Here is a 27,822-nt window from a genome sequence, read left to right on the forward strand (position 1 = left end):
CGCTCTTGCACAATGTGGGGGGGGGGGGATTCCTGAGGCAACGTTAATTATGCATGTGCATTATGCGAGCCCTTTGAACTTGTTCTTCCTGTCTATTATGTTTATTAAAATATCCCTACCAACGGTAATCCCTATTGAAATACGCTGCCCTTTGTAGGCATGCATTTAAGTAATGGATGATTTGATAATTCGCTTCCACGCAGCACTAAGACTGTAGCTATCCAAACGGTTAAAGTTATTTTGATTTCTTTCAATTTTGATTCTCTAATTAGTCTTGGCCAGTAGTAGCTAGTTTTGCACAAAACTTCAACATTATCAAAATCAATTGAGTGTCCTTGTTGGCACACGTGTTCTGCTACTGCTGACAGTTGCATTTGGAAGAATTTAATATTTATCTGATGTTCTTTTAGTCTCGTGCTGATCATTCGTGCTGTTTGCCCAACATAACATTTACCACACGTGCAGTTAATCCTGTCCACACCTTCTGTTGATAGCTTCGGTAATACATCTTTTGTACAAGATATTAGATTCTGTATTTTATGTACCGTGCCAAATCTGACTCGGATGTTTTGTTTTCCAAACATCTGGCTAGTTTATCAGTTACTCCCCGCAATGTACGGCATCTTCATAGTTTTATTTACTTGGGCAGTTTTAATGCTCTTGTTATTTGATTTGGTTTTGGTATTCGATGCCCTGTTGATTTGCGCATCATTGTAACCGTTCATTTGTAGAGATTTTTTAACATGTTGAATTTCACTTCTCAGACTGTCACCATCTGACACTTTCTTAGCTCGATGAATGAGTGTCTTGATAAGAGCAGATTTCTGTGCGGGGCGATGGTGTGACTCTGCATTCAGATAGGCATCAGTATGCGTTTTCTTTCGGTAAACACTGTGTGGTATTTTACCATTTCTACCCCGTCTGAGCAGAATATCCAAAAATGGTAGAGTTCTGTCAGCTTCCACTTCAATGGTGAACTGAATGGATGGGTTTTGCGAGTTGAAATGATTTAGAAATACGTTCAGTGTATCTTTGCCATGTGGCCAGACCACCAATGTGTCATCCACATATCTAAACCAAGCAGATGGTTTTAGGGTGCTTGAAGCTATTGCTTTTGTTTCTTAATCTTCCATGTACAAATTCGATGAGACAAAGGAGAGCCCATTGCTGCTCCTTCCTTTTGTTTATAGAAGTCACCTTGCCACAAGAAGTAGGTGTTCTTTAGACTGTGTTCAGCTAGTCTTGGGATATCTTTGGCTAAATCTTTGTTTGTCATCCAATGAACAAATAACTGGGATTCGCACAAAGCAGTTGTCATTTCATGGACCCGAAAAGATAATGGGACAAGTTAACTGCCGACTGGGATTTTAACTCCCTCTATCTAACCACAGCCGGTAAGTGTGTTAGGGCCAATAAATCCAGTTAAACAATTAGATTTGACCAGGATCATATTGGCCCCATATTCGCAGTTGCAGGCAGGGGTGGAGAGGAATTGTGGACATGGAGAGAGGGTTGAGGAGTGGGGGATAAAGTGTGGACTGTGCTGTTTGTAAGTGACGTTGCGCAAATAGCGGTGAAGTTGTCACCTCGAGAGCTGTGCACAAGCTCACAGAGTTCAGGCCTTTTACGCTTTTTAGCTACAAACATCGCACTTAACTTTTTTGCCGTCGAAAATGAGTAGTCTAAACTAAAAACTATTTTTTATTTTATCAGGTAAGGCCCACTGAGCTATATATCTCTTTTTACGAAGCAACCTGGCCACAAATGATAGGTCAGCGAAGTGGCTTATCATGTGGAAATGTATAACAGTAGCCAAATACTCTCAACACATGTTTCTAAATGTGGAGAGGAAAACCAGAGATCCTGAAAAAAAATCACATGACCACGGGGCCAAAATGCAAACTCCAAATATACAGGCATTGGTGTGGGGATCGAACCCACAACCTCATCCTCCATCCTCATTATCACATATATTTAAATTAACCTGTAATAAATATTCTCACGAAAGCCATTCTGTTATGCTAAAGGTTACTGGAAATCTTTGGGTTTTTTAATCCAATACTTCAGTTCACACGGGGAACCTTAGGGGTGATGTTTGCAAAGGGGCGGCCGTAACAAAAAGCACCTCAAAGCCCAACATGATACGTGTACACATGATGTAAGATGAAGTATGGCAGTGATAAAAGTCCAATGTCACTGTAACATTACCACATGTGAAAAAACGTGTAACCTGATTGATTCTGTAGCCAGTGTTCATTACAATGGCTTTTATGACCCCCATGTAAGAGCTGTGTAAGAGCTAGTAACATTATCGTCGTCATCACAAAGCTAAATGAAGGCTCCCCACATGCTCACACTGATAGCTTAGGCTCAACATTACTAGAACAGAAAATTATGCCTACTAAATAGAAGATTCCGGTGCCTTCAACAGTGGGAGTCTCACCAGCATTCATTATTATTATTACTACTGTCGAGGAATACCGCGAGGCTCAGGAAAGTTTGAGTTTGTGGAAAGGTGCAAGTGCCTGCATTATGCAACCTTGCACAAGTCTCTCTGTGAGTGAGGGCAGTTGGGGGCGAACAGGTGTGTGTGGGAACAGGGGGTTTGCGCCATGGAGACGGAAGCCTAAGTGGGAGCACGTGCGGTCTCAGAATGAGGGGGGATATATAAGCAGGAGTGTGCGTGAGTTCTGGGTCACCGGAGGGAGAGTGAACTCGCCGTCGTTGGGAGAGGAACGAGAGCCTGCGTGGAAGACATCCCAGCCTCGTCGCGGGACGGTGTTGGATGATCCCCCGCCCGGGGCAGACGAGTGGGTAGACAAAGGGAAGCCGTACTGGGGCGTAGAAAGCTGAAGGGATGTCTGCGTAAAGGACAAAGTTCTGACGTGCGCCATAACGGGTGTAAGCGTCAAGTGCAGAGAGTGTAAACAACCAGTCAGTGGATAGAGTGTGTATGAGTGAATAAACGGCAAGCAGCCTTAAGTAAGAATCCTCGTCTCCATCTGGTTCTACAATCCTCCTTGGTGTCAAGAAGTACTATTCTACATTTGGTGTCGGAAGTGGCCGTTGAACCTTCGCAAGAGCAATGCTGTTTATTTTCAAAGAAGCCGAAACCCTTCGCTGACGTTGTGTAGAAGCCGGCAACGAAGTGCAAGCACCAACCAGTGGTGCGGATGGACGACGCAGGATGCACCAGAGTTCTACCCGCGACAACCCCGAAGTCCGGGGCCCCGGTGATGTGCCTTGGGGGGGGAGGAGGCAGCGGGCCCCGACTGGCCACCATCGACGGAGCTGGGGCGATGTCGCCGGCCGACTAGACCAGCTGCTAACGTCGATAAAGTGGCTGGGAGTTGGCGAGTCAGTAGCGGAGCTGCAGGGGGACGCGGCCGCCGTCGGGTCGCTGCGTCGGTTCGCGCCGCTCCTTGGCTGCAGCGTTCCCGCCATTACCGCGGCTGTGGGCGTTCCGCCATTTGGCACGCGGCATTTGGGCGCCATTGCCGCCGCTATGTGTCTGCCGCCGCGTGTTTGTTGCAGGCTGCTGCGCCTTTTGCGCTGCGCCGGCTTGGCGGAACGCCGCTGGTGCCCTGCGATGGCGAGCGGGGTGCGATTGGAGTAAGAAGAGTGGGGGAGGACGTCGGCTGTGAGAGCGAGAGGAGCCCGCGATTGAAGAGATGGTTCCCGACGTCTGGAGTCTGGGGGGCCGCCTGCTTCATGCTTGTGGGGTGAGCCGGCACGCATGAGAGCGCACCACCACTGCGCGAGGGGCCTGCTGCTTGCGGGGGGGAGCAGGCCGGCGCCGTTAGTGTGACGGGCGCAGCGGGACACTGCTTGGAGGGACTTTCGACATTGGCCATCCGGTAGTGTTTTCCTTGCAGACGGTCATTCCCCCTTGTTTTTTTGCATTCTTGGTTTGTTGGTGGTGTTATATTGTTGTTATGTTGTGGCTATAGGGGTGTTAGCTTGAGGATTCTGTGTTAGAGTGTGTTGTTGTTTTGTGACGTTTTTGCTGCTTGTCGTAGGGGTCGTCTAGATTTTTTTTTAAATAAGGTAACATTGACAGCCGGGTCGGCTGATTTTTCTTCACGGGGGAGGGGGGGTGATGTAGAGGAGTACCGCGAGGGACGAGCGTGGGAAAGTTTGAGTTTGTGGAAAGTGCGTGCAAGGGCATGCATGATGCAAGCTTGCGCAAGTCTCTCTATGAGTGAGGGCAATTGGGGGCGAACAGGTGTGCTTGTGGGAACAGGGGGTTGGCACCATGGAGACGGCAGTTTAAGTGGGAGCACGTACGGACTCAGAATGAGGGGCAATATATAAGCAGGAGTGTGCATGAGTTCTGGGTCGCCGTGGAGAGAGTGAAGTCGCCGTCGTTGGGAGAGAGAGAGGAATGAGAGCCTGTGTGGACGACATCCCAGCCGGCGCCGAAGGAGAGTTCGAGATGAACAGGTCTTGTTCAAAGGGAAGCCATACCGGGGCATAGATAGCTGAAGGGATGCCCGTGTAAAGGACAGAGCTCTGACGTGCGCCATAACGGGTGTGAGCGTCGAGTGCAGAGAGTGTAAACAACCAGTGAGTGTACAGTGGACAGAGTGTGTATGAGTGAATATATAAAAGGGAAATTTGTGAATGTGTGTGTCTGTTCGAAATGTTTAGCATACTTCCCAACACGCAACTTGAAATTTGGCATGTGGGTAGCTTCCAGACTGTACACAATGCAAAAAGTATAAAAATAGACTTTTGTATTTTTGGGGGGGGGGGGCGCAATAAAGGATATTTTGCACGGCAAGTGAGCGGTGACGTCACATCTGTGATGTCACCCGCATGCGGCATCGTTACGCAGTGTGCCTGCTGATGTCACCCCCCCCCACCCTCCGTGTAGGCCGTGTATTAATCCAAGACAAGAATCTAAGTCTCGGGTGAAGCCGGGTAGTAAAGTTATTGAGTGAATAAACGGCAAGCAGCCTTAAGTAAGAATCCTCGTCTCCGTCTGGTTCTACAATCCTCCTTGGTGTCAAGAAGTACTATTCTACACTACCATAAGCAATTAATACTCACGAAGAGATGACAAAAACAACGATGATGGTAATAATGATGATGAAGAGGATGAGTCAACCCTGAGCAACTGGAAGTTTTGGTAGTGTGCTATTTAAAATCACAAATATTAATTCTTCCACAGCAGTGTCGCATGCGAATGCCACCAGCAGAATGCAGTGTGGTTGCAAGGCGTGGCGATGGCAACAGAAAGGGAGGGGGAATTGCTGTTGCCTTTCGATGAGAAGGGGCAAAGCTTTTGCACACATTACTGTGTAACTAAAACTGCACGTAATGGAGATGCTCTTTGTAAGTAATATTTGTGAAAAAGGTTACACAACCTGAATGTTAGTCAGTAGAAAATGTAGCCAAGCAGTTAGTGTAATCACCGCTTGCCAAGTTTACAGTAAATGACATGGCATTTTATGCGTGTGCAGCAAAGACATTCCAAATGAAAAGAAAATCATCCTGTGGGCTACTGTGGAATGAATACACGCAGGATGGCTGGGAACATGAACACTCGTGAATAGCCGACTATGCACGCCTGTAGTCCAGCACTGTGGAGGCGAGGGTTGGTGGGTCACACAAATGTTGTGAAACTCCCTTCCCGTGCGCGTCTATGCATGTGGTGAGATGTTAACGTCCTCGCCTGGTATGAAAAAGGTCGTGGGTTCGATCCCGCCCCTGACGCTTGTATATTTGGAGGTTGCATGTTTCTCTCCCCATGGTTGCATAGATTTTTATCCAGTTCCTCCATTTTTCCCTCCACATTTAGAATCAACATGCGTTTTAGAGTATTTAGCTGCTGTAAATGTCCACATAAGCCACTTAATGGAGCTTTCATTTGTGGCTAGGTCGCTTCTGAAAAAGAGTTATATAGCTTAGTGGGTCTTACCTAGTAAGGTAAAAATACAATAGAAATACAATGTATGTATGTTGAACTTCCTTCGCACCATTCAAAGCCAAAGTGCGATACCCTGGCTTGCCGAAGGCAGTACAGAAACACATGTGGAATCAACCTGAATCCACATCGGTATGGGATAGTGTTTCCCCCTTGAACGCATGTGTTATTTTCCGGGTGCTCCAGTTTCTTCCAACATGTAAACACTCATTATATAACCGATAACACCTTAATATATAAAGGACCACAGAGATTGGGTAATTGCGCGGCTGCCTCAATGTCAAAATGATGGGCCACTTTGTTGAGCTATTATTTGTGGCCAGGTCGCTTCTGAAAAATAAGTTAATACCTCAGTGGGCTTTGCCCGGTAGAATGGGGATGGTTTAGTCTTATTTGTATGTGTTTGGGTGAGTTGTTTACCTTTCTTGTACTTTGCACGACTATCATGTGTTTGTACTGTTTGTTGTTGTAATGATCTCACCCGTCCCGACTGGACGTCTGCGAAAAAGAGCTTTATAGCTCATCGGATTCCTCCAATTTCAATAAATATTTTGATTCTGATTCTGTGGTACGTCTTTGGTGCCTCCGACCGAGTCTTTCTCTGTCTACGAGAGCGAACGAATACAGTGCGCTATCAAAGCTGAAATTATAACTCTCGTGGCGAGAAGTTGGGGCACACCATCTATTTACTTCACGAACGAGAACCTTTCATCTACTGCCAGGCTACACTCAATCACCATTTGTCACAAATCCCTCACCTTCGCAATAGGTCTATGAACCCAAAACACAAACGCTTGTGTCAGTCGGTGGGTGGTGTTGAGAGGTGAACTTTAATGAGGCACATATTGTCAAACACCCTGCATATGAGGTATGCTATTATCCGTACCGTGTCTACACAAACCAGTGTTCGGTCGAACTCACTTTCAAAAACGCAAGTTCGTGAGTGAGCAGCCCTGCCATTTGTTCTTTTAACAGTTCTCACCAAATACCTTCCAGTTGTGCTACTGGTTACACTTCCTTTATTCTGTAACAACCTATATGTACAGGAGTATTGTGAGTAACCAATGAGGGAGCAGACAGAAGGAGGTGCGAGCGGGCGTCACGGGTTACGTAAGGAGCTTTGGAGAGCACCTTCGGGAACAAGGCCGGGGCCGAGCTGGGGGGAGGAGCGCCCAAGGGGTTCTCAAGGGGAACCCCGTGACGAAGGTGGGGTCCTCGTGGGGAGCCAGGGTAAGGACCGACTGGAGTGAGTGTCTCTCTTCTCGTCGCGGAGCGGTGTTGGCTGAACCCCCACTCCGGGCAGATGAGTGAAAGAGCCTAAGGGATAGCCAGAGTAAAAAAGTAGGGTAGAGGACCAGGGTCTCTCCTCGTCGCGGGACTGTGTTGGATGATCCCCCGTCCCGGGCAGACGGGTGAGAGAGCCAAGGGATAGCCAAGGGTAGGGTCCAAACAGTTTAAGTGTCCGGGGAAGGACGGAGATAGAGTGAACCTACACTGGTGTGAGTGTAGGATGTCGAGTGTGAGAGTGGTTTAATAAAGGGCAACAGCCCTTATAGTATTCCTCGTCTCCCCGTGGTGCTACTACACAACATATAGATTAGCAGGGACATTAATTCAACGGGCAAAAACGAAGACAGCTGCTATGAAACCTGTATATTATAATTATTTTTCTAAATGGTGATACAGGATGTATTAGTTTTATCAACCTGAAACCCACTAAGCTCTGTGAGAACTCAGTGATGGGGTTTGTTACCAAAACAAATATATGTAGAGAAGGAATTGTTGGGATATTATAGCAACGTTGCTTTATCTAGCCATTGTAAAGATTACAATGTTGGACATGACGTACAAAGTCAAGTGAATCGTGACACGTGGGCCCCCATGCTCAAATAAGCATGGAGGTGGTGCTCATCAATGTAGTAATGCTGAATCAGTGGTGAAATTCAGCAGAGGCCAGTATCCCCAGACGGTAACCACCGTTTGACTTTCCAGTGGAAACTTCTGAAGGATGAAGTACTGGATAAGTCAATCCGTGAGCGAGAATTTAACTTGTGACCTTCTGGGGAAGGACAAACTAAACTAAATACAAAAAAGCATCCCACTGTATGTTGATTAACTGTGACTAACCCAACCAATAATAGGTACTGCATATTGTCAGATATACATAATCCATTACAATTTATATGACTACACTAACTCCCTCTGGTTTTCACACCTGATAGGCTCACAGTGATGACATCATCTTTCCTCTATTTAAGACTGAAACAGGAAGACTTCTTCACAATTATGGAAAATCGCCTGATGAGGCTGGTTGCAATCACCAGCGAAACATCGTACTCAAATTGTAAATGCTGTGGGTTTACTTTCCAACACGCCGGTGTCCTGAAGTAGTAACTAACTGGCATGTTTTGTTTACGTGAAAAACCCTACTAATTGTCTGTGTCGGGTGGTAGTGGGTTAACGACACATTTATATTTATGCGACCTAACCCAAAGAACCTTTATAATTGAATTGTGACCATATGACTGAGTAAAGTGCTCTCACCACCCAGGCAAATGAAGGTACCAGAAGAGACGGTTATTAAACTCTGTGAAAGGAAGACAGAACCAAACACATACTTCGCCAATGGGTGCTGGTGATATAACTGCATCGATGTTTAAAAAATATATGGGAGTCATGTCACGTAAGTTCCATTGAGATGCGCCTGATCATTCTTACTTGGTGATAAAGGCCACTGCATGTCTATTTATATTATCCACCACAACATCGCGCAATACATTCTGAACACACAGCCTAGGCGCCTATCTACTAGGTAACGGCTATTTGTTTTTTGGGTTGTTTTTTCCCTTGCATGTCTTTATGGTTCGTCGTCACGCGACAATTCTTCCCGCGGTGTCGCCAGGAGATAGCCTCGTGGTCGCGAATTGCCAGAACAAAACGGACAATGCCACGGGGAAGGCTCGACATCGGCAGCGGCGCATGGGCGTCCGCAACAGAGGCCATTGATTCACGCTCGCATTAGCCTCCGCTTCACGCTCACGCGCGCATTCGCTCACAGTCACTGGGCTGACAACATCGCTTATGGTCACATGCTCTCCCACTGACCGATTCCCAGCTGCATTGCCGATAAATGTACTTCCTTTTGTTAAATAAACTCATTCTTTATTGCATTCTATTTTGTAATGCAGTGGATAAGTTGTGTATGTATTAATCAGGCCGGATCGGTGCTGTGACCAGAGCGCTAGGCTTAATATCTAAAGGTCGTGAGTTCAAATGTCAGTTTGGGGTCAACACAGTTCATCAGCCCTCGAAGTGTCAAAAAAATGAGAGCTACTTTGTGGAACATCAACAGTGACTTTGTTATAAAATGACTAGACTCTGCCATACGAACGAGTTATTTTTGTTTTCATCACAGAAGGGCAGCAGTCCAATATCCATTTGAGCATGGAGACGCATATGCAGAATTTATCCCAAGGCTTAGGAACATGTCCTGTTATTGAATATTTTTGCAAAACATCACATTTTTTTAGATGAAAATATATTTCCCAGGAAAGCCCCACTGAGTCCCAAGACTTTATTTTCATGACTGTGCCACTTACAAATGTTTTCCCAGTTCCTTTTTTGAGTATTTTTTGCAATTTCCTTATCGAGACAAGGTCTTACAGATTCATGACTTGGACTTTATAATCCCCTATGTTTTAAGTCATAACTTTTAGATTACGGCTTGTGGATTTCATATTGAGAACAAGAACAGGTGTCAAACATGAGTTGCTCCAGCTCCGTTAACGTCAACATTACAGGCTTCATAAACAGACATCAAAATAACACTGACGCGTATAACACTACATGTTAAAATGGATAACGTTGCAGGAAAAACTATTTGAAAAAAATAAAAAAAATCCTGAAGAACCAAAACATGTTACTGAACAACTGAAATAGAGGATGTTTTATCGGCTGTAAAAAAAAACTGGAGAAAATATTTTAATAACTAACGTATACAAAACAACAACCCGACTTTGTGACCACACTGAGCGGTCAGTGCACCCTGCCATTGCTACAGCGCAGTGCCCTGGATATTTTCCACTCATCGTGGCATAAAAAATATCTGCATCGATACGTATCGCGATGTGGTAACTTTGCTAATTCTACAAAATCAAATGATCAATTTACATTTCAAAGTGAAAAAACATCTCCAAGACTTTCCTAACAGATGATGCAATCAAAACACAAAACATGTAATTCTCAATGACTGACCCAATTGCTATAAAACCTTTATTGCAAAGTAGGCCACAGTGCAATAAGCAGACAAATATCCCCCTTTGATAGACTTTTTTTGGCAAGTGATGTTAGTGATGAGCACACAACGGGGTGGCCAGCACCACGCACAGACGTGGCGATGTTTACAAACTTCACTAGGTACTCATTTGAGGTTGAGTTGACCTAGGGGAGGCTCAGCACCGCTTCAGATGATCATCACCAGTGTTGGTGGCCGTGAGCAGGAATCAAACATAGGTAGCACCGCGCTAATTGCTGCACTACAGCTCCCCCACGACCACCATAACCAGAAAGGCAACAATGACAGCCAAAACTATTTATAAAAACAATAATTAAGCAGTCTCAGCAAAATATTGGAAATTAACAAGTTGACAATTGTGTTAACTCGGTGAAATAAAAACACGTTTTAGATCCATCAATCAATGGGTCTTCTCAGTCAATATTTTCGCATTTTTCCCTATCATTATCATCATCATTGCCGAGTGTTTGTGACCTCGGTGATGAGGATATTTCACTCACCATGATGCTAGGTTTTCCTATAAACATTCGTATGCAGTCCTGCTAGTAAAATATACAATGCAATTTGTTCATCTTAGTCCAGCGGTCGGCAATCAGCGGCGCCGGAGCCCCACTGCTTCGTGACGTAATTTATTAAGGACCGTCTCGTATTCACATGCATTGCGGCTCTGGAAATATTGAGTTTCTTACCGATTTCGAACAAAAATGCCCCTACTTGTTACTTTAGTTGCCGACCCCTGTCTTAAGCCTCTGTTCCTCTTTCCTTTAACCTGACATGACATCAACAGTTTCATCCAGACTGTCCCCTAAGTATGTGCGCACAACACTTACGTTCCTGTCTTTCTACAAAGGTTAACAGTATACACAGCAGTGTTCTTCACTACTTTTCAGAGGGGGGGGGGCACTTTCGCCGATAAGATATCATCAGTGACGAGGGCCGCCACAAATTTGAAACAATTGGGCTTTGACAGCATGACGATGGGGGATTGTTTTCACATTTGTGTGTTGTCGGAGGCCGTGTGTCAGGGGTGGCACTAAAGGCCACCAGGGTCCGCCAGTGTCCCGCGGGCCTTGCAACGACGAACACTTGTCGAGATATTTTACCGGTACCCTTTCGTGGGTTGGCCTTGCTGTCCGAGAGATATGCAATCGTCCTCTCCAGCGCCATACTTCAACAGCTGTGCTCTCCCTCCTCTCAAGTTGCATTGATTACCACGTGTTCCACGATAACTCATTTCATCACTGCGAATACTGCTTATAACATCATGTTAAAATCACAGGTTACACTTTGGTGACAAATTGAGTGCTACAAGAAATCATTGAGGAAGGCTGAAGGAAAGAGCATTATATTTCTTATGACGCTGAAACAGCATCCTTGCCGTCTTGACTTATTCATGGAGAGAGTGTGTTTAGGGAGACATTGGTGCAAGAGGGGATTAAGATGCTGCAAGTGTATCCTTTCACAAGATCACAGTTGGCACTGAATAGGGGTCCCTTTGTGACCATGACGGTATGAGCTGTCCGCAATCAGTGCTGACTGTGACATATGTGACATCTGCCAAATGACATACTTCTGAGTGACATCATCTCAGTGTATTATACTGCGCGAAAATCATACTATAATGAGCCAGGAATGTCTGTTTGTAGTAACACTCCACATGCCGCACCCCCCCCCCCGTCATTAATATTCATGAGCGGGTGGATTTTTACACTCCCGCAGAAGGTCGAGCAGAAATAAAAAAAAATTGCAAATTCGATTTAAGTTTGACGATTCTTTATTTTAAGTTCATATAATAAATAATTCTATGCAGCAACAAAGTGAATTTGGTGTCTTTATTTATTTCTTCGGCACTTGAGACAAAAAGTCTAATTTATGCTTCTACATTATGGTAAAATTTTTATATCTAGATGATTTCCCAGACATTGTATCGAATTCCAATTTATTTAAACCCCAGCGACCGAAAGCAGAAGAGAATAAAGTATCAGAGCAGTGAATTTGAACAAATTGAAGGTCAGTTATATACAGGGCTATAGTGACATGAAGTGAGGTGTTTTATGACGTACAGTAGTTTTGTGCAAGAATCACTGCCATTAATTCAGTGCTACAGTGAACTGCAGTGAAGTGTTTTATGACTTCGTTTTGTGCCAGATTCACTGCCATTAATACAGTGCTACAGTGAAACGCAGTGAAGTGTTTGATGGCATACTTTTGTGCAAGATTCACTGCCATTAAATTAACACAAGATACAATTATACTCTGCTAAATTTTTTCGTAAATATTACAGCTTCCGTCCTAGGACGGGCAAACAAGCTCGTTACAAAAATAACCCTCGATTGTCCCCCTTCATCAGCATGCACACACATGCTATAACTAAAAACAGTTTGCCATTCACACCAACTGTGTGTGATTTGCACCATGTGAGTTTGATAAAATCGAGATGGGCAGCTTTGGAGAGGGTGGTCACTCCACTTCCTCTGCTGTTTTCCGAAACTTTCTACCCTGATCATGCACACTGCCAACTCCATCCAGGTCCATTCCCTAAGATTTTCCTCTCCTCCTATGCTTGCAAATGACAATTCTTCCCCTTCTGGAATCCCGGTCAACCTTTGTACGTATGTTGTATGTACGTTGCACTTCAACCGTGCTAATCTTTACTGTGTTGTGGGTTTGCTTTCTCTCTGCTCTGACCCAGTTTTTTTATATATAAAAATCTGATTCCCCTGCCTATTGTACAGACTCTTGAGATACTCATTTGTGAAGATACTTTATTAATTCTATTTATGGTAAATTTAAAAAGAGACTGCCCCCCACCCCCATAATTGAAATGTGGTATGGAGCAACTGGCCAGGAGGCTGTGGCACAGCGAATCGTGGACGGGGGGTGGGGTGATTCTGAGAATTGTCTCTCTTCCCTCTTGGGTCAATAAAATGAAGAGCAGCTTTGTAGAGATACTGGTCACTGCCTCCGATTGCATCTCCCAATTAGGACGGTTGGCTATGTACGTTGCGAAAGACGTTTTAAGTTTCAGTTTAATCTATTTGGTATAGCCCTGTGAGCCATTCGGCTCTTGAATCGGGTGCAACCGCAACAAACAAAAAACATGAACAAGAAAACATCTTAAAGTGACTATATGCAAACTGAAAATCCAAGAAAAGACAGAAAAATATTGCAGAAAAAGCACCGTACACCGTGTGCAAACATCCCAGTGGGATGCAAGTCAAACAACAACCACAAGATAACTTAGATTAAGGCCATCAGTTTAACTCCGTACTACAACAAACAAACATGGCCAAAACCAAAAAACTTTTCGAAATTACCAAAATAAAGCCATTAACATACGTATTTTACGTACACGTCGCGGAAATGTGGACCTTCCACACAATAACACATGGCCTGTCAATGGAGATGAAGAGTCATAAGTGCTACCCACCAGAGTTGTGTTTGTGCCGGGCCTCACTGGTTGTTGATTCATGTAGTCAACATGCTGAATGCTGAGTCACTATTCACTGGCTTGGTAGGTCTTTGTCTTGTAGCAGTGACTGTGGACTATTGAGCCTTTCTAGAATGCATCGTCTGTTGTGATGTGCATGTTAAAGTCCCTGCCACATCGATAGCAGGACTGGGCTGATGTGTGCCAAGTGGTACGACTCAAACCTAATAAATTACATAAGTAGTGATATGAGTAGAAAAAAATACGTTATTTATGACGAAGCTTTGGTGATTGTGAAATGTACATATCTAATTTAAATTACTTTAAAACGAGTACATTTTTCAAATTACAGCATTTAATAGTCAAATATTAATCGTCACTGTGACAGAATAATCATGTACGTGCATAGAACACAAACTGGCACGGTAATTCGGTCAATTCAAGTATGTCTTACCGACAAAATGATAACACAGAATGGTTGAGCGTGCTAAGTTAACGCGTGTTATTTGCCATAATAAAAGCAAAGCATTCCACACTCCCACAAGGCAACAACGTAAGTGAACGTGAGCTCACACTGCTGACCTTAGCGTAAATGTTGCCAACATGAAAATAAAACGAAGTTTCAATCTGAACCGGATTCCTGTGGATTCAACTTGATCAAGCAGCTATTGCTGCTTTGTAGTGATGTCCCGTTTTGGCATCGCGCCATGGTTTTTGAAGGCCTTTTTGTTGTTGTTAAAAAGTCAATCTCACATGCCCACAAATGATGTGCAATCATGAATCACTCGAGGACCACACCTCATAGCAGCAGCAGTAATCAAGCAAGCAAGCTTCTCTACCCCCCCCCCCGACACGCAGAAGCGTGCGGACCTGAATCTGCAATGAGCTACATCAGCAAGTTGCCTATGAACAGGTGGGGGAAAGATCGGTCGGGTGAATGAGGCCTCTAAGATGGGCACAGCTGCGACCATTCGTGGCGAATTTCCCCTTGGTGCTGCAAATCAAACACCAAACTGGGTTCGAGGTATGGGTCAACATTTTCCACACAGATTAAAAAAGTGTCTTGTTGTTTTTCTTATTGATCGAAAAAACGGAAGGAACCGGAAAGAGAGGAAGACCTAAGAGAGATTGGCTTGACGACGGCACAACAGATCGATGCCAGAAAGATGTGACCACGACTTGAGCATATTGGCACAAGACAGAGAGGAAAGTGGAAACAAATGACGAAATATGCAGGGAACACCGACGGAGCTCTCTTCCCATGGATCGTGATGATGATGATGAGGACCCAAAGTGTGGGTCAGTAAAGTTATTCTTACGAGCGTCGTTAATAACGGGTACCTGGTTCAATACCGTGTATGGTATTCTGGTTAAATACATGAAACCCTGTTTCAATAATATATATCTCTTGATTTAAAGCTTTCGTGACTGCAGGAATTCATATTCTTGGTTCTTTCGGTAAAGTCACGTAGAAGAGAAATATTTTTTATTTTTTATATTTTTATTATTTCCCTTCTACGTGACTTTACCGAAAGAACCAAGAATATCATATCTATCTCGCTAAACTATTAATGCTTAAACACTGCATTCTCACCTGGCTATATAAATAATGATCTCACTTTGTTAAACAATACGCTCACCTGGTACTGTACAGTATTATGCAATGGTTCAATACAGTATATCATCTGGTTAATCATATACATTGCAGCATGGTTGACTACTGTAATGTATTACTAGTAAATAAAGTGGTTTAACTGAACCCTCACCTGTTTAACTGCTCTTATCATCCCACTTGTGTAACAGCAAAGTGGCGGTACATGTTGTACAATACTCTCACAAAGTTATAGCCACTCTGATTATCCACTGATTAACAATAACGACGCAGTGCATCTCAGCTGGCTACATGTTGTACAGTACTCTCACCAGCTTACATAGCCACTGATTATCCCACTGGTTTAACAATAACGCCGCAGTGCATCATCATCTTGGCTAAATGTTGCACTCTCGCCAGGTTACAGCCACTCCGATGATCCCACTGGTTTAATAGTACAAGCGTGAGTGTGTCTCTGCTGGCTAAATAAAGGACAGATCCATTGGGCAGCAGCAGCATCATCATCAGCGGTGGTAACTTCACCACCACCCCTATCGCAACTTGAAGCGATCTGCCGCTGCTGATGATGATCATCTCCCGGGTCATCATCAACTACTCCCCCCCCCCTCACTCTTTAAAACTCGACAGACATTTCTTAGCGAAGAGAATCACACCACCACCACCACCCCGTCTCTCCTCACCTCAGGATAACGACGAGCAGAGCCGCAGTCACGAAAATTCTCTTCATATTTTGACAGTGGGACACATCGTCGCCCCGCTGGGAACGTGGGCGACTTGCGGCGAGCGAAGCTCAAACGTCGGTGAGGGTGAGATTGGAGAGGGAGGGGGGGTTGGTGAGCGCGAAGCCAAATGTCGTTTAAATGGTGAGAAATCTTAATTCGGAGTTTGAAAATTAAAAAAAGTGTTAAGCTGAGACGCGCGCCTCACTGCCCCAGCCAGCGCGGCCACGACGGTCGATATGACGTCACGTCCGGGAGAGGGCTCGACCGAGACCCCGCCCCCTCTCCCCCTCCCACACTCCCCTCTCCCACACCCCCTCTCCCACTACCCCCTCTCCCACTACCCCCTCTCCCACTACCCCCTCTCCCACTACCCCCTCTCCCACTACCCCCTCTCTCACACCCCCTCTCCCACACCCCCTCTCCCACACCCCCTCTCCCACACCCCCTCTCCCACTACCCTCTCTCCCACTACCCCCCTCTCCCACACCCCTCTCCCACACTCCCCTCTCCCACACCCCTCTCCCACACCCCCTCTCCCACACTCCCCTCTCCCACACCCCCTCTCCCACACCTCCTCTCCCACACCTCCTCTCCCACTACCCCCTCTCCCACACCCCCTCTCCCACACCCCCTCTCCCACTACCCCCTCTCCCACACCCCCTCTCCCACACCCCCTCTCCCACACCCCCTCTCCCACTACCCCCTCTCCCACACCCCCTCTCCCACACCCCCTCTCCCACCTTCTCTCCCTCGTCTCCCCCCTTTCCCACTCTACCCCCTCCCACTCCCCCTCTCCCACCCCTCCTCTCCCACCCCTCCTCTCCCCCCCTCTCCCACCCCTCTTTCCCACACCCCCTCTCCCACCCCCCCTCTCCCACCCCCCTCTCCCACACCCCCTCTCCCACCCCCCCTCTCCCACACCCCCTCTCCCACCCTTCCTCTCCCACCCCTCCTCTCCCCCCTCTCCCACCCTCCCTCTCCCACCCTCCCTCTCCCACACCCCCTCTCCCACCCCCCCCCCTCTCTCACACCCCCTCTCCCACCCCCCCCCTCTCCCACCTTCTCTCCCTCGTCTCCCCCCTTTCCCACTCTACCCACTCCCTTCCCCCCCCCACTCTCCCCTCCCCCTGTCTCCCCCTATCACGTCCCTCCCTTTCGCCCCCCTCTCTCACTCTCTCTCCTCTCCCACTCTCTCCCAACCTGAACAAAAAGGGGTTCCACAGGGTTCCATCCTCGGCCCCCTCTCGTTCTCTCTTTATGTCAAGGGCACTGACCTGGATCATTCCAGGGTAAATCTTTTTGCAGATGACACGATACTGATTACTGCTGGCCGCTCTCCGGATGACGTGATTGCTAAGCTCCAGGGTGATTTCAACAAACTACAACATCAGCTAGTTGCTCTTAAACTAGTCCTGAATACCTCCAAAACCAAGGTGCTATGCTTCTCACCAGGACTAAAGCAGGAAGTTATTTTTCCCCCATTACATTCCTTAAATAATTATCAAATAGAGCAAGTCAAGATCTATAAGTATCTTGGGGTCATCCTGGATTCAAAACTGAAATTTGAAGATCACATTGATTATATTGGTAAAAAGACAAAAATAAAAATTGGTTTTCTGTATCGACACAAGCACTGCTTCCCCCCTATGTTTCGTTTGGAACTGATAAAAGCTACCATACTGCCTCTACTTGAATACTCACATCGTATACAATTCAAACCCAAGTACTGTACTGAAGAAGCTTGACTCAATTTATCACTCGGCCTTAACATTTGCATTAAACTGCCCATATAGGACTCACCACTGTGATCTCTACATTGGGTCAAACTTAACATCTCTTATGTTCGACGGCTTGTGCACCAGATTATTTATTCACGATGTACTTACAAAAAAATCCGCAGACTACCTGCTGGATCTCCTCTCTGTTTCGAAGAACAAATGTGACCTAAGGTTATTGCCGTACAAATACTGGAGGAAGGGCCTTTGCTATTGATGCCCCCAGGGTCTGGAATGCTATTGCCAATAAACTGCAACTTTAATCACTACCTATGAGATCTTCACTCAAAACTGCTCTAGAGGAGTTGTACACCCCTAGCTGCCACTGCTATTCAGTGGCCTAAAATCAAATGTTTTCGTTCCAGATGGCCGCTGCAACGTATGATCTTGTGTTTTGATTCAGTGTGCTGATCTTTAAAGGTGCATTTGAAATGTTTTTATACTCCTACTAATGCTCTTGCTGTTGTGGAGTGACTCATGCAGCCAGCTATGGCTACAGGGTTTGGTGGTACATGTTGTTTGTCGTTTATTGTGAAATTTCGATCACAGTTTCTATGAACTGTCAGCAGGTTGGTTTTAGAATAACATAAAATTGGAAATGATGAGACAATTAATTTCGAAACCGGTCCAGAGTTTGCTTGCATTGAACCAATGCTGGTCACACATTCATAGAAGGCTGTGTGGCCGATGGGATGTGTAAAAAATCAATTTACTTTTGACATGACGTTTCATGCGAAGGAGGCGTGATTTATTAGTGTTCCAACTCGATTAGTGGCTCCAAACCTTTTGCTTGTCGTGTCCTGTACCAGCCGATACATCGAAAGCAGTTCAAGTCTCTGTGAAAACAATGCACGCTGCGCCGTGCATTGGAGGCTTATTCTCCCTCCCATCTTTCCTCACCATTTGGTCCCACTTTTCCAGCCCTTTTCCTCTCATTTCCCATTCTCACTTCCATTTTCCCTTCCTTTTCCCGCACATTATATCCCGTGGCGAGCCACTGGTAAAACGTTGTTAATTTTTCAATTACTTGCATAAGCAATTATTAATTAGTATATAATTGACCAATTATAAATCTGTTATATATGAAATTAATTAACACCTACGACTTCTTGTTTTCCACTCAATAATATAATACCAATTGATCACACTTACAACGTAATATTTGCTTATTTTTAAAGTCACTATTGTACAGTTTACACCGAGCCACAACAAAGCAGAGGGGAAAGGCTCCGGTTCAGTGGATGTGGAAACCGGAAGGACTGTGTTGAACTATAACTGGCATAACTACAACAGGGGCGGTTTCTTCATTAGGGCGATTGGGCGACGCACCACCAATGTCATTCAACCACAGATTTTCGCGAGCCGTTACTGTGCCTCTGGATATAGTCCAATCAGCGTCATGCTACGTTCAGTGGAGTACCGCCTCTTTTTGGGCGATTTCACTCCAGCTGAGAATCGCCCAGAGTGTTCCCATAGACTTACATTCAAAGATGTTTTTTTTCTAACGGCGGGCGCTGCAATGCATTCTCTATGGCTTCCGGGAGGGCTCGCACTAACGTGCTTACGTCATCATACGTAAGCACGTTTAATCCAACAATATTATTTGTCGCCACCTAGTGGAATCTTTAATAAAAGAAACTGAGTGGATTGTAATAATAGTGAGTATAGAAACAAACAAGATGTATTGTAAGAGTCACTTTCTTTTGCATTAATATTAAAGAAGTGAAGTTGCCTTTACATGCTTAAGCTGTTAATTTATCCATTGCATGGGTGGACCTTATCCTTATCAATCATCCAGACATTTCCCCCCCCCTGAGAGATTTTGCAGGAGCCGCCACTGAACTACAATTTAATAAAATAAGATTAATCATGCTATAAACAATATTGTACCAATATACTGACACTAGCTTTTTTGCCCATCCAAGGACGGGTGTACAGTGCAGTAAATCTGAAATATTAAATAAAACAACTTGTTCAGCTCATGATTATTAATGAGGGAGGGAGGGAGGTTGCCCCATGTGGAGTGACGTCACCCACTAATGGTTATTGGGGAGGGGTGCGGCATGTGGAGTGCGCGACGTTCTTGTGTGTTCGTGTAAATTTCCACGCGGGCATGAATATTAATGAAGGGGGGGGGCTATTTTGCAGGTGCGTCACTTTCTGTAAAGAAACGTCATATTTGATGCGACTTTGCGTAATAAATTATTTAATTCAGCTCGACCTGCGTTAATGTAAAAATCCACCCATTCATGAATATTAATGAGGGGGGTGGGCCTCATGTAGAGTGACGTCACGCGCGGGACGGACAAGCATTTCTGGGTGATTATAGTAGGTAATTACAAAAGCATAACGGTAACATGATACTATTAGCTTCATTATACTGGACAGAACTGTTTAATAGTACAACAAAACAGGAGTTCAATTCACGACTGCAGCGCTGTAGTGATGAGGTATCAAAATCCAAAACAAGAATGTCACTCCGAGCACACGAGGGTTTTACATCTGGGACATTGCTACAAAAGACAATGGAAATTGATGAACAAGTGCAGTTGCCGTGACATCTGCAAACTGATCTACTTGTGCTCCACATGGCGAAGTAAATGGGCGTCACGGTGGCAAGATGTTAACTACCTTGGCTGGTACAGTGGAGTCCGTGGGTTCGATGATTGCTTTTTCATTGCTTTTATGGCTTTATTTTGGTGCTTTCGAAAAGTGTATTGGTTTAGCCATGTTTGTTTGTTGTAGTACAGAGTTAGACTGATGGCCTTAATCTAAGTTGTCTTGTGGTTGTTGTTGTTGTTTGACTTGCATCCCACTGGGATTTTTGCACACAGCGTTGGTGTACGGTGTTTTTTCTGCAATATTTTTCTGTCTTTTCTTGGATTTTCTGTTTGCACTTAGTCACATATTCACTTTAAGATGTTTTTTGTTCATGTTTTTGTTTGTTGCAGTTACACCCGATTCAAGAGCCGAATGGCTCACAGGGCTATACCTAATAAATTAACTTGAACGATCCCGATGATTGTATATTTGGAGTTTTCGCGTTCTTCCTGTAGTCGCGTGGATTTTTCTCCAGGTCCTCCGGTTTTTCCCTCCACATTTAGAAACCTGCGTTTCGAGTATTTCACTGCGATACATTGCCACACGATGAGCTATCATTTGTGGCCAGGTGGCTTCTGAAAAAAGCTTAATTGCTTATTAGCCTTACCTGTTAAAATGTGATTTTAATAGTTTAAATACAATCTTTACAGCAACGTTATATTTTCTGTTCGACACATCATGAAGCAATACACGCACACATTTCATGACAATTTTGAAATGCTTTGTATTTTTTTGTTTATTAAAGCTGCAAGTCATTGGGGAAAAAATATATCCCCGACATACAGTAGCTGTACATATTATATACTATAATACACTTTAATTGTATTTGTTATTAATACAGTAAACAGTCAATCCCAGGCGGGAAGGTCATATGCCACAAAATAAAGTGGTAAAGGAAGCAATGGAACCCAGCAATTGTACACATATGGCAATACAACTGTACGTTCTCAGTCCACGTGAGAGAAAGCCCCAGTCCATAACACACTGCCAAATGCAGCTGCATTCTTAACTCCCAGCAGTCAGACAATTTCCACCAGTGCTCATTGATCACCCTTTAAATGCAATGGACAGTGGAGAACACAGATACTTGCACTAATGTGCTCATTACCTTTCCCACAACAGTCCAGCTCTCCACCTCTATCAATTGACTGCTGCGACACAAATGTACCCTATTAGAAGTTTCATTCATTTGAAGTGTTGCATATTACTATGTGAGGGCAGTCATATTTTCGCTTCTAAATTTACAACGGCCAATACTTGCCTGCAATATTGGGGCACAGAATGAAAGTTGTGAGTCTTAAACTCCCACACAGCATGCTGGGTAATTCCCCACACATGACTCGGCAATGTGAATGCAAACTGGCTCAATGATGAGCTTGCTGGCCACTGGAAACAATCGCAAGGAATTTGCCCCCATTTTAACAAGCAGTGTCCAAACTCTGTGGTCGTGAGCATGGGGGGAACAATGATTCATTTATTTGGTGGGGGAACCAGTCATCCCACAGGACAACCACTGATGACTTCCCACAAAGAGGTACTCATAACCACCCCCGCACCCCCCCGGGACCAGGATTTGAAGTCGCAACCTGTTTAACCCACCCCGTCGCGCGCGCTAAGCACAGAGCCACCTAGCCAGTCAGTACACGAATGTTTAGGCGGTGTACCTTAGACTACATGCAGCCACTCATCTGAACAGGGACGAAGTTTCATAAGCAATGTGTATGAGTCACATCCTACTTACGGGACCGTGAACAGCATCTTCCAATCACACACATATATACAGAGACTTGGGAGTCTGTTATGTAAATATGCATTTTTTAAACAGATGTAATCGGGATGTGTGAGGGTGCGACGGAATGCATCGACACAGTACCGTTTATGGCAGTATGGCTTATGATAACGATCATTTCCAGTAATCAATATTTGGTACTCATGGCAAGCTAAACCGTAGAGAAGGGCTTCAATGGTGATCCGAGAATTTGTCACTCGTAGTTTATGTAAAGCCGACAACAGATAGGCCTTGCATATTACACCCAGCTACGTCATGTACAAAGTTTTGCTTACTTAAAGCAGACGCCCATATACATAAACTCTTAAATACCATATATCACACTTTGTTATAATTCCCAATTAAAAGGGGGATAAATCAACCAAAGAAAATATACATGGAATATAAACACATTTTCTTGTTTTCATTTTCAAACAACTTATACAGAAGCCAAAGCATCACTCAAAAGCCACATTAAGATATGTTTTCCACTACACAAATATACCACAATCGCATTGCATTGACTGCATGAATGGTTGAGTAGATTTGATATCTGTAGAAAATACAGATCAATGAATCGGTGTGCTTTTCAAATGAATCAGCATTGTGTTTACACACCGAGTTGACTTTCAGCATGTGAGCCAATACAATGCAGCTCATTATCGTCACCAGTATTTCAAACAACTGACATTGAAAGCAATTTATAAGCAACAAAAATGTTCAATAACGATATCATATATTGCACTTTTGCTTAAAGTTATTATTTTACCAAAGTGGAGGAAAACCAACAGGGCATGCAACGGATGGACAGGCGGAAATGAGACTTGCCCCGCAAATGGTACATTCCACATATTAGTAACATGTGCAATAAAGGCATTTAGGGGTGTACCATTTTAAAAGGGAATCTTGAGTCCTCTGCCACACACCAATTACCGCATGCAAACCTGTTGATTTACTCATTAAGCATAGGCTGGAGTCATCAAGCACGTATAAATTGTGCGTATTAACAGTTGTTCATTAATGCACCTGATAAATTAAAAACAATTACGGCACTAACGCCACTGAACGTTTCGCAACACGTAGCTAATCCTCGTAGTTACATAACAGAAACATCAAATGAATAAACACAAAAATAACATATTTGGCATTTTCATCATTTTACGTTTTGACAATTGATAAAATAACAAGACAATTCCATCTGTTAAGTCAAACTATGAACGTTTTTTTTTATATACATCGAGGAAAAACGGTATTGTTCGTTGTTGTAACGTTCTAATCTGGCCCTACTGGACATATGTGGGAAAGAGCTTGATAGATCATAGGATTCCTCCATTATAATTTAATATTCTGATTCTGAACCGTCCTTCTTTCATGATTGGCTGGGCCGAGTCTGGAGTACAGCCAGACATGACCATTGAGACGTTTTACCTCCTACACAGTTTGTCTTGGAAGTCTCGATTTACCATGATTTTATATTCACGATGGAGATAGACATACATCAGCATAGTGGGGGTCAGTAAATTTAACGCATACCAATTTAAAACAGAACATGTAGGATACCAACGTGATTTTAAACTTGCAAACGTGAGCTTTCATTCTTCAGCAGGCATAAAAAAGTAGAATTTTTAAATTATGATTAAAAAATTGGCGATGGTTGTCCGTTTGCCATTTGTAACAGATATAATTACAACACCAGGATGAACACATTTTTTAGATATTTTGCATGTGGTATTATGACGCTACACTGGTTGATGTACAGGTCGGCAGAGTTGGAGGTCAGCATTTTAGTAAAGCCTGCATATTTACAACACCACATACTCCTAAATTAAGAATACTTAAATAGTTAAAATCTCATGTTTAAATTATTGATACTTGTGAGAAGTGCTCTGTCAGGCAAATTTCTACATATATGTAACAATTCATATTAAAATGTACATGCAACTTTAAAGCTAAATCTATATGAAGTGTGGATAACAGCAATGAGATCAAGGTCAATTCCTGGCTAATGTAGTGCTTACAAAACCTAACCCTTAATGAGTTATTTCAAACCATTTTACACTGGTCCCAAGCTGCTACGATTCAAAAAGTTGGTCCAAATAGCGGCAAGTGCTTTACTTCAGTTAATTTAATCATAGTATACACAAGTTAACGAAAAATAACCCAGACGTAAAATGCTCCTCTATGAATTCTTTAAACTGGGGTAAATTTTTGTGCAATTCTGCAGACTCCATAACTTAGGGTTGACAGATCATTTCCAACATTCAACAAATAAGCTCCGTCTTTAAGCAGAAAACCCTCACATCGTTGACTTGAAATGTATCTACACGTTCATTCACCATTCTTCGAAAGCTGGCGTCACCATGGAACATCTTTTAAAAATGTTGGCCCCTATTCATATGTAAATAGGAACGCATGCCAATGCAGCTGTTTTAAAACTTCTAATTGAGCAAGTGATTTTTTACTTGAAATGTTGCACTGATCACACACCTGTCCATTAAAACACCACATTCATCTCTTTTAAATAATGTACAATTTGGCTTTATGGAATTGACATTTTGCATGCACATCAAAATTAGTTTTCCCTGCCCGACAACTGATTTTGACATCAGTATTGAATTGTAGGTTTGATGGAAATAGTTATGCTTTTGAACAAGGTTCTAAATTGTTTACATGAATTTGAAGGGAAATACAAATTGCACTCAAAACTTTGTGCGACTCTCCGTTATGATTTCAGCATATAAAAACCCACTGCCCTTGAGACTCCACAGACCCAATCATCACATTTTACAATGGAGAAAAACAGTTGCTGCGCAGAAATATATTTTACAAATGTGACAATCATTTAAGGAACGTCATTACAAAAGTTAATGCGGTGCAGTGCCTACTGGCATTTAGTAAATCCACATTCCTATTTCGCGGACGTGTGTAAAAGTGAAGCCCAAAGGACGCCATAAGGAAAGGGTTAATACAAATGCAGGCTCATTCACTTGCATATTGTATACAATGATAGTGTTGGTGGCAGCAGCAGCAAAGCAAGCACCTGCAAATCCTGCGTCGTCTTTGACCTCTCGGCTCTAAAAAGAGTAACAAGAGCTCAAATAAGACTCGTACACGGGCTTCAAGATTCGATGCAAGACTCAATGACAGTGGGAGGGCAGTGATCTTAACTTAGGTGGTCAGTCCCAAACCACTCACTGAACAGTGTGTCATATCGTTTCTCTGCCAGAATGTAATTTTCCAATTTTAAATAGTGCCGACTACAACACTGAATCAGCTCTCGGTGTAATGTTAACGTAATGCCTCTTACACACTGCACGATGTGAACGGAACCAAATGCAAGGGACCAAGTCACTTGTTTAACTGCCAAAGGAAACAAAAGGATGCTTTATTGGCCTCAGCTGGTAGTGAACCAAGACAATATAAATTCACGGAAACACTGAAAAAGAAAATCAATAAACTTCCTCATTGTCTTTCAATCCAGCAGGTGAAGTATTTAATTTCAATTAATTTCATGCCTTTTGTCAAGTAATACGACATCAAATCTCACAAATATATATTCAATTAATATATATATAGACCATAATTCACAATACAGTCTAAAAGCACGGTGGCAAAATTGGCTGTGGTGTTGGTCATCTGTGGCAGGTAGCAAACAACCACACGTGAAACGAGTAATATTATTCATCTGCACCATGAGAATTGGACCATGAGAGCATTGACTGGTGAACCATTAAAAATGTGATCGGGTCTTCATCGTACATATTAGACAGAGTCCTCTCATCACTCTCTGAAGAAATTACTGGGGTTGCTCGCCGCATCCTTGTCAAGAGTGAACTTAGGTCATCATCGCTCCGAGGTTGATTCAGTTAACTCCCATCTTGTGGGAAGTTAACATTGGTTGTTCTGTGGAAGGACTGGCCTCTGCCATAAGAATATTAAATTATGCGTCAACAGTGGCGAGATGTTACCTGCCACGCTTGGTATGTAGGTTGTGGGTTCGATTGACCTCAACGCCTGTATATATAGAGTTTGCGTGTTCTCTCCCCATGGTCACGTGGATTTTTCTCCATGTCCTCCGGTTATTCCCTCCACATTTACAAACATGTGTTTAGAGTTTGGCTGCTATACATTTCCACGTGGTGATAAGCCACTTCGTTAAGCTCCTATTTGTGGCTTCTGAAAAAGAGCTAAATATCTCAGCGCGCTTTACCTGATAAAATAAAAAATAGTTCCGTTGTTTTTAAAGTACAGCTCAGTGGGCCTTAACCTGGTAAAATAAAAATTGTTTAGTTTTAATAATTTAGTAATAGTTTAAATTGCCACTGCTGGCTGAGGGCCATCTGTTGGCATAAGTGCCACCACAAATACTTGTTTGTCGAGTGATCCTTTCACAAGGAACATTAGACACCTTGCAAGCCGACTCAGTAGGAGAAGCAGACACTGACCATTAGGCCATCCGGTCACCACTGACAATGGCGGCGTTTCGTCACATCCCAACAGCATTTCCGTGCATTCATATTGGCATGGCACAGCAAGGAGTTCATTGAGCTCAATACAAAGCGAACGCACGTACACGTGTCTCCACCACATCACGGTGCTCGCCCATGAACCGCGCAGTACATGTGTGACAACACAACACCGCGAGGCACAGACGCACGTGTGCAGCACTCGCATACATACGGCAGGTGTTGAAAGGCACAGAATCATTCCGATGTAAATGAGAGACAATATTTGCCGAGAATGCATTTGAAACCAAATCTCATTACTTAAAAATTTTACTTTTCAATGCATCTTTCATCTGGAACAAAAAACTCAATTTACACGTTTTATTTTATCACATTTTCGATGCTACAAAGAGCACTGTACAATATTATACACAATGCTTTCGGGGTGGGGGGGGAATCACGCGGTTACCTCTTAATTCAGATTGGAAGATAATACTTACAAAGTCACCACCGATGAGAAAGAAAATATCTCCTCTATTTTTTTTCTCTACCACCAATCAGTGGCAACATTGCATCCAGCCTTAAATCCTAAGACAGCCCTGAGATACAATGGTAAACCATTATTTGGAACAGTTGTAAGTATTATAGGAAACAAGGTCCTGTGCAAACCGCGATGTTCCTTGCGGGTGTCATAATTCGTCTCTTGCATACTCCGCGAAAGCTTCTAACTCCTCTGTCCAGTCACTGCCCACGGAATCGCTTGGATTCTCGGTGGGATCCTTCTCAGAGTCCGAGTCCTGCTCCTCACTCGATGATTCTATCCTATCAACCTCTTCTGCCGAACCGTCAGCATCACCACGATCACCGCCACAACCTCCACCGTCACAGCTGCCACCACCGCCATCACCTACTCCTTCGTTTGTGCCATCACCATCTGTGTCGGTATCACAAGCCGCGTGCCTCTCGTCACAGGTTATCTCAGAAGAGTCATTTTCACCATCGTCTTCCTCGGACTCTCTCCTGGGCCTCCCTGCGTCCCCTGCGGGTAATTCCTGATCTTGCTGGCCAGACCGCGCACCATCATCGCTGGGGTTGGTCGCTGTATTGGCCGCATGGGCAAGGTCCAGAGTTCCCGAGAGTTGGTGGTTTTCACACTGCGCCAAAATCTCTCCGGACTGCTCGTCACTTTCCCCTTGCTGATTTTCCTTGTTGTCACCTGCAAGGAATGCATGCATGGCAGCCACTT

The 27,822-nt window shown here is 44.1% G+C and overlaps 2 protein-coding genes across 3 annotated transcripts in view; both read right to left on the reverse strand.

Annotated features, from left to right (window-relative positions):
* Window positions 1-16,233, reverse strand: part of LOC144937950 (SUN domain-containing ossification factor-like) — a 79,868-nt gene extending 63,635 nt beyond the window's left edge. For both annotated transcript variants that reach the window (XM_078865596.1, XM_078865595.1), the window contains exon 1: window positions 15,946-16,233. In XM_078865596.1, coding sequence (XP_078721722.1) covers window positions 15,946-15,992 — 47 coding nt within the window. In that variant the 5' untranslated portion in view covers window positions 15,993-16,233. The remainder of the gene's footprint in view (window positions 1-15,945) is intronic.
* Window positions 16,234-21,093: 4,860 nt separating this feature from the next.
* EDEM3 (ER degradation enhancing alpha-mannosidase like protein 3) overlaps window positions 21,094-27,822 on the reverse strand; it is a 54,945-nt gene continuing 48,216 nt past the window's right edge. The window contains exon 20 of the mRNA XM_078865598.1: window positions 21,094-27,792. Within this exon, the coding sequence (XP_078721724.1) occupies window positions 27,266-27,792 (527 nt within the window). The 3' untranslated portion in view covers window positions 21,094-27,265. The remainder of the gene's footprint in view (window positions 27,793-27,822) is intronic.

This window comes from Lampetra fluviatilis, chromosome 20, assembly GCF_964198595.1.
Source record: "Lampetra fluviatilis chromosome 20, kcLamFluv1.1, whole genome shotgun sequence".
NCBI lineage: Eukaryota > Metazoa > Chordata > Hyperoartia > Petromyzontiformes > Petromyzontidae > Lampetra > Lampetra fluviatilis.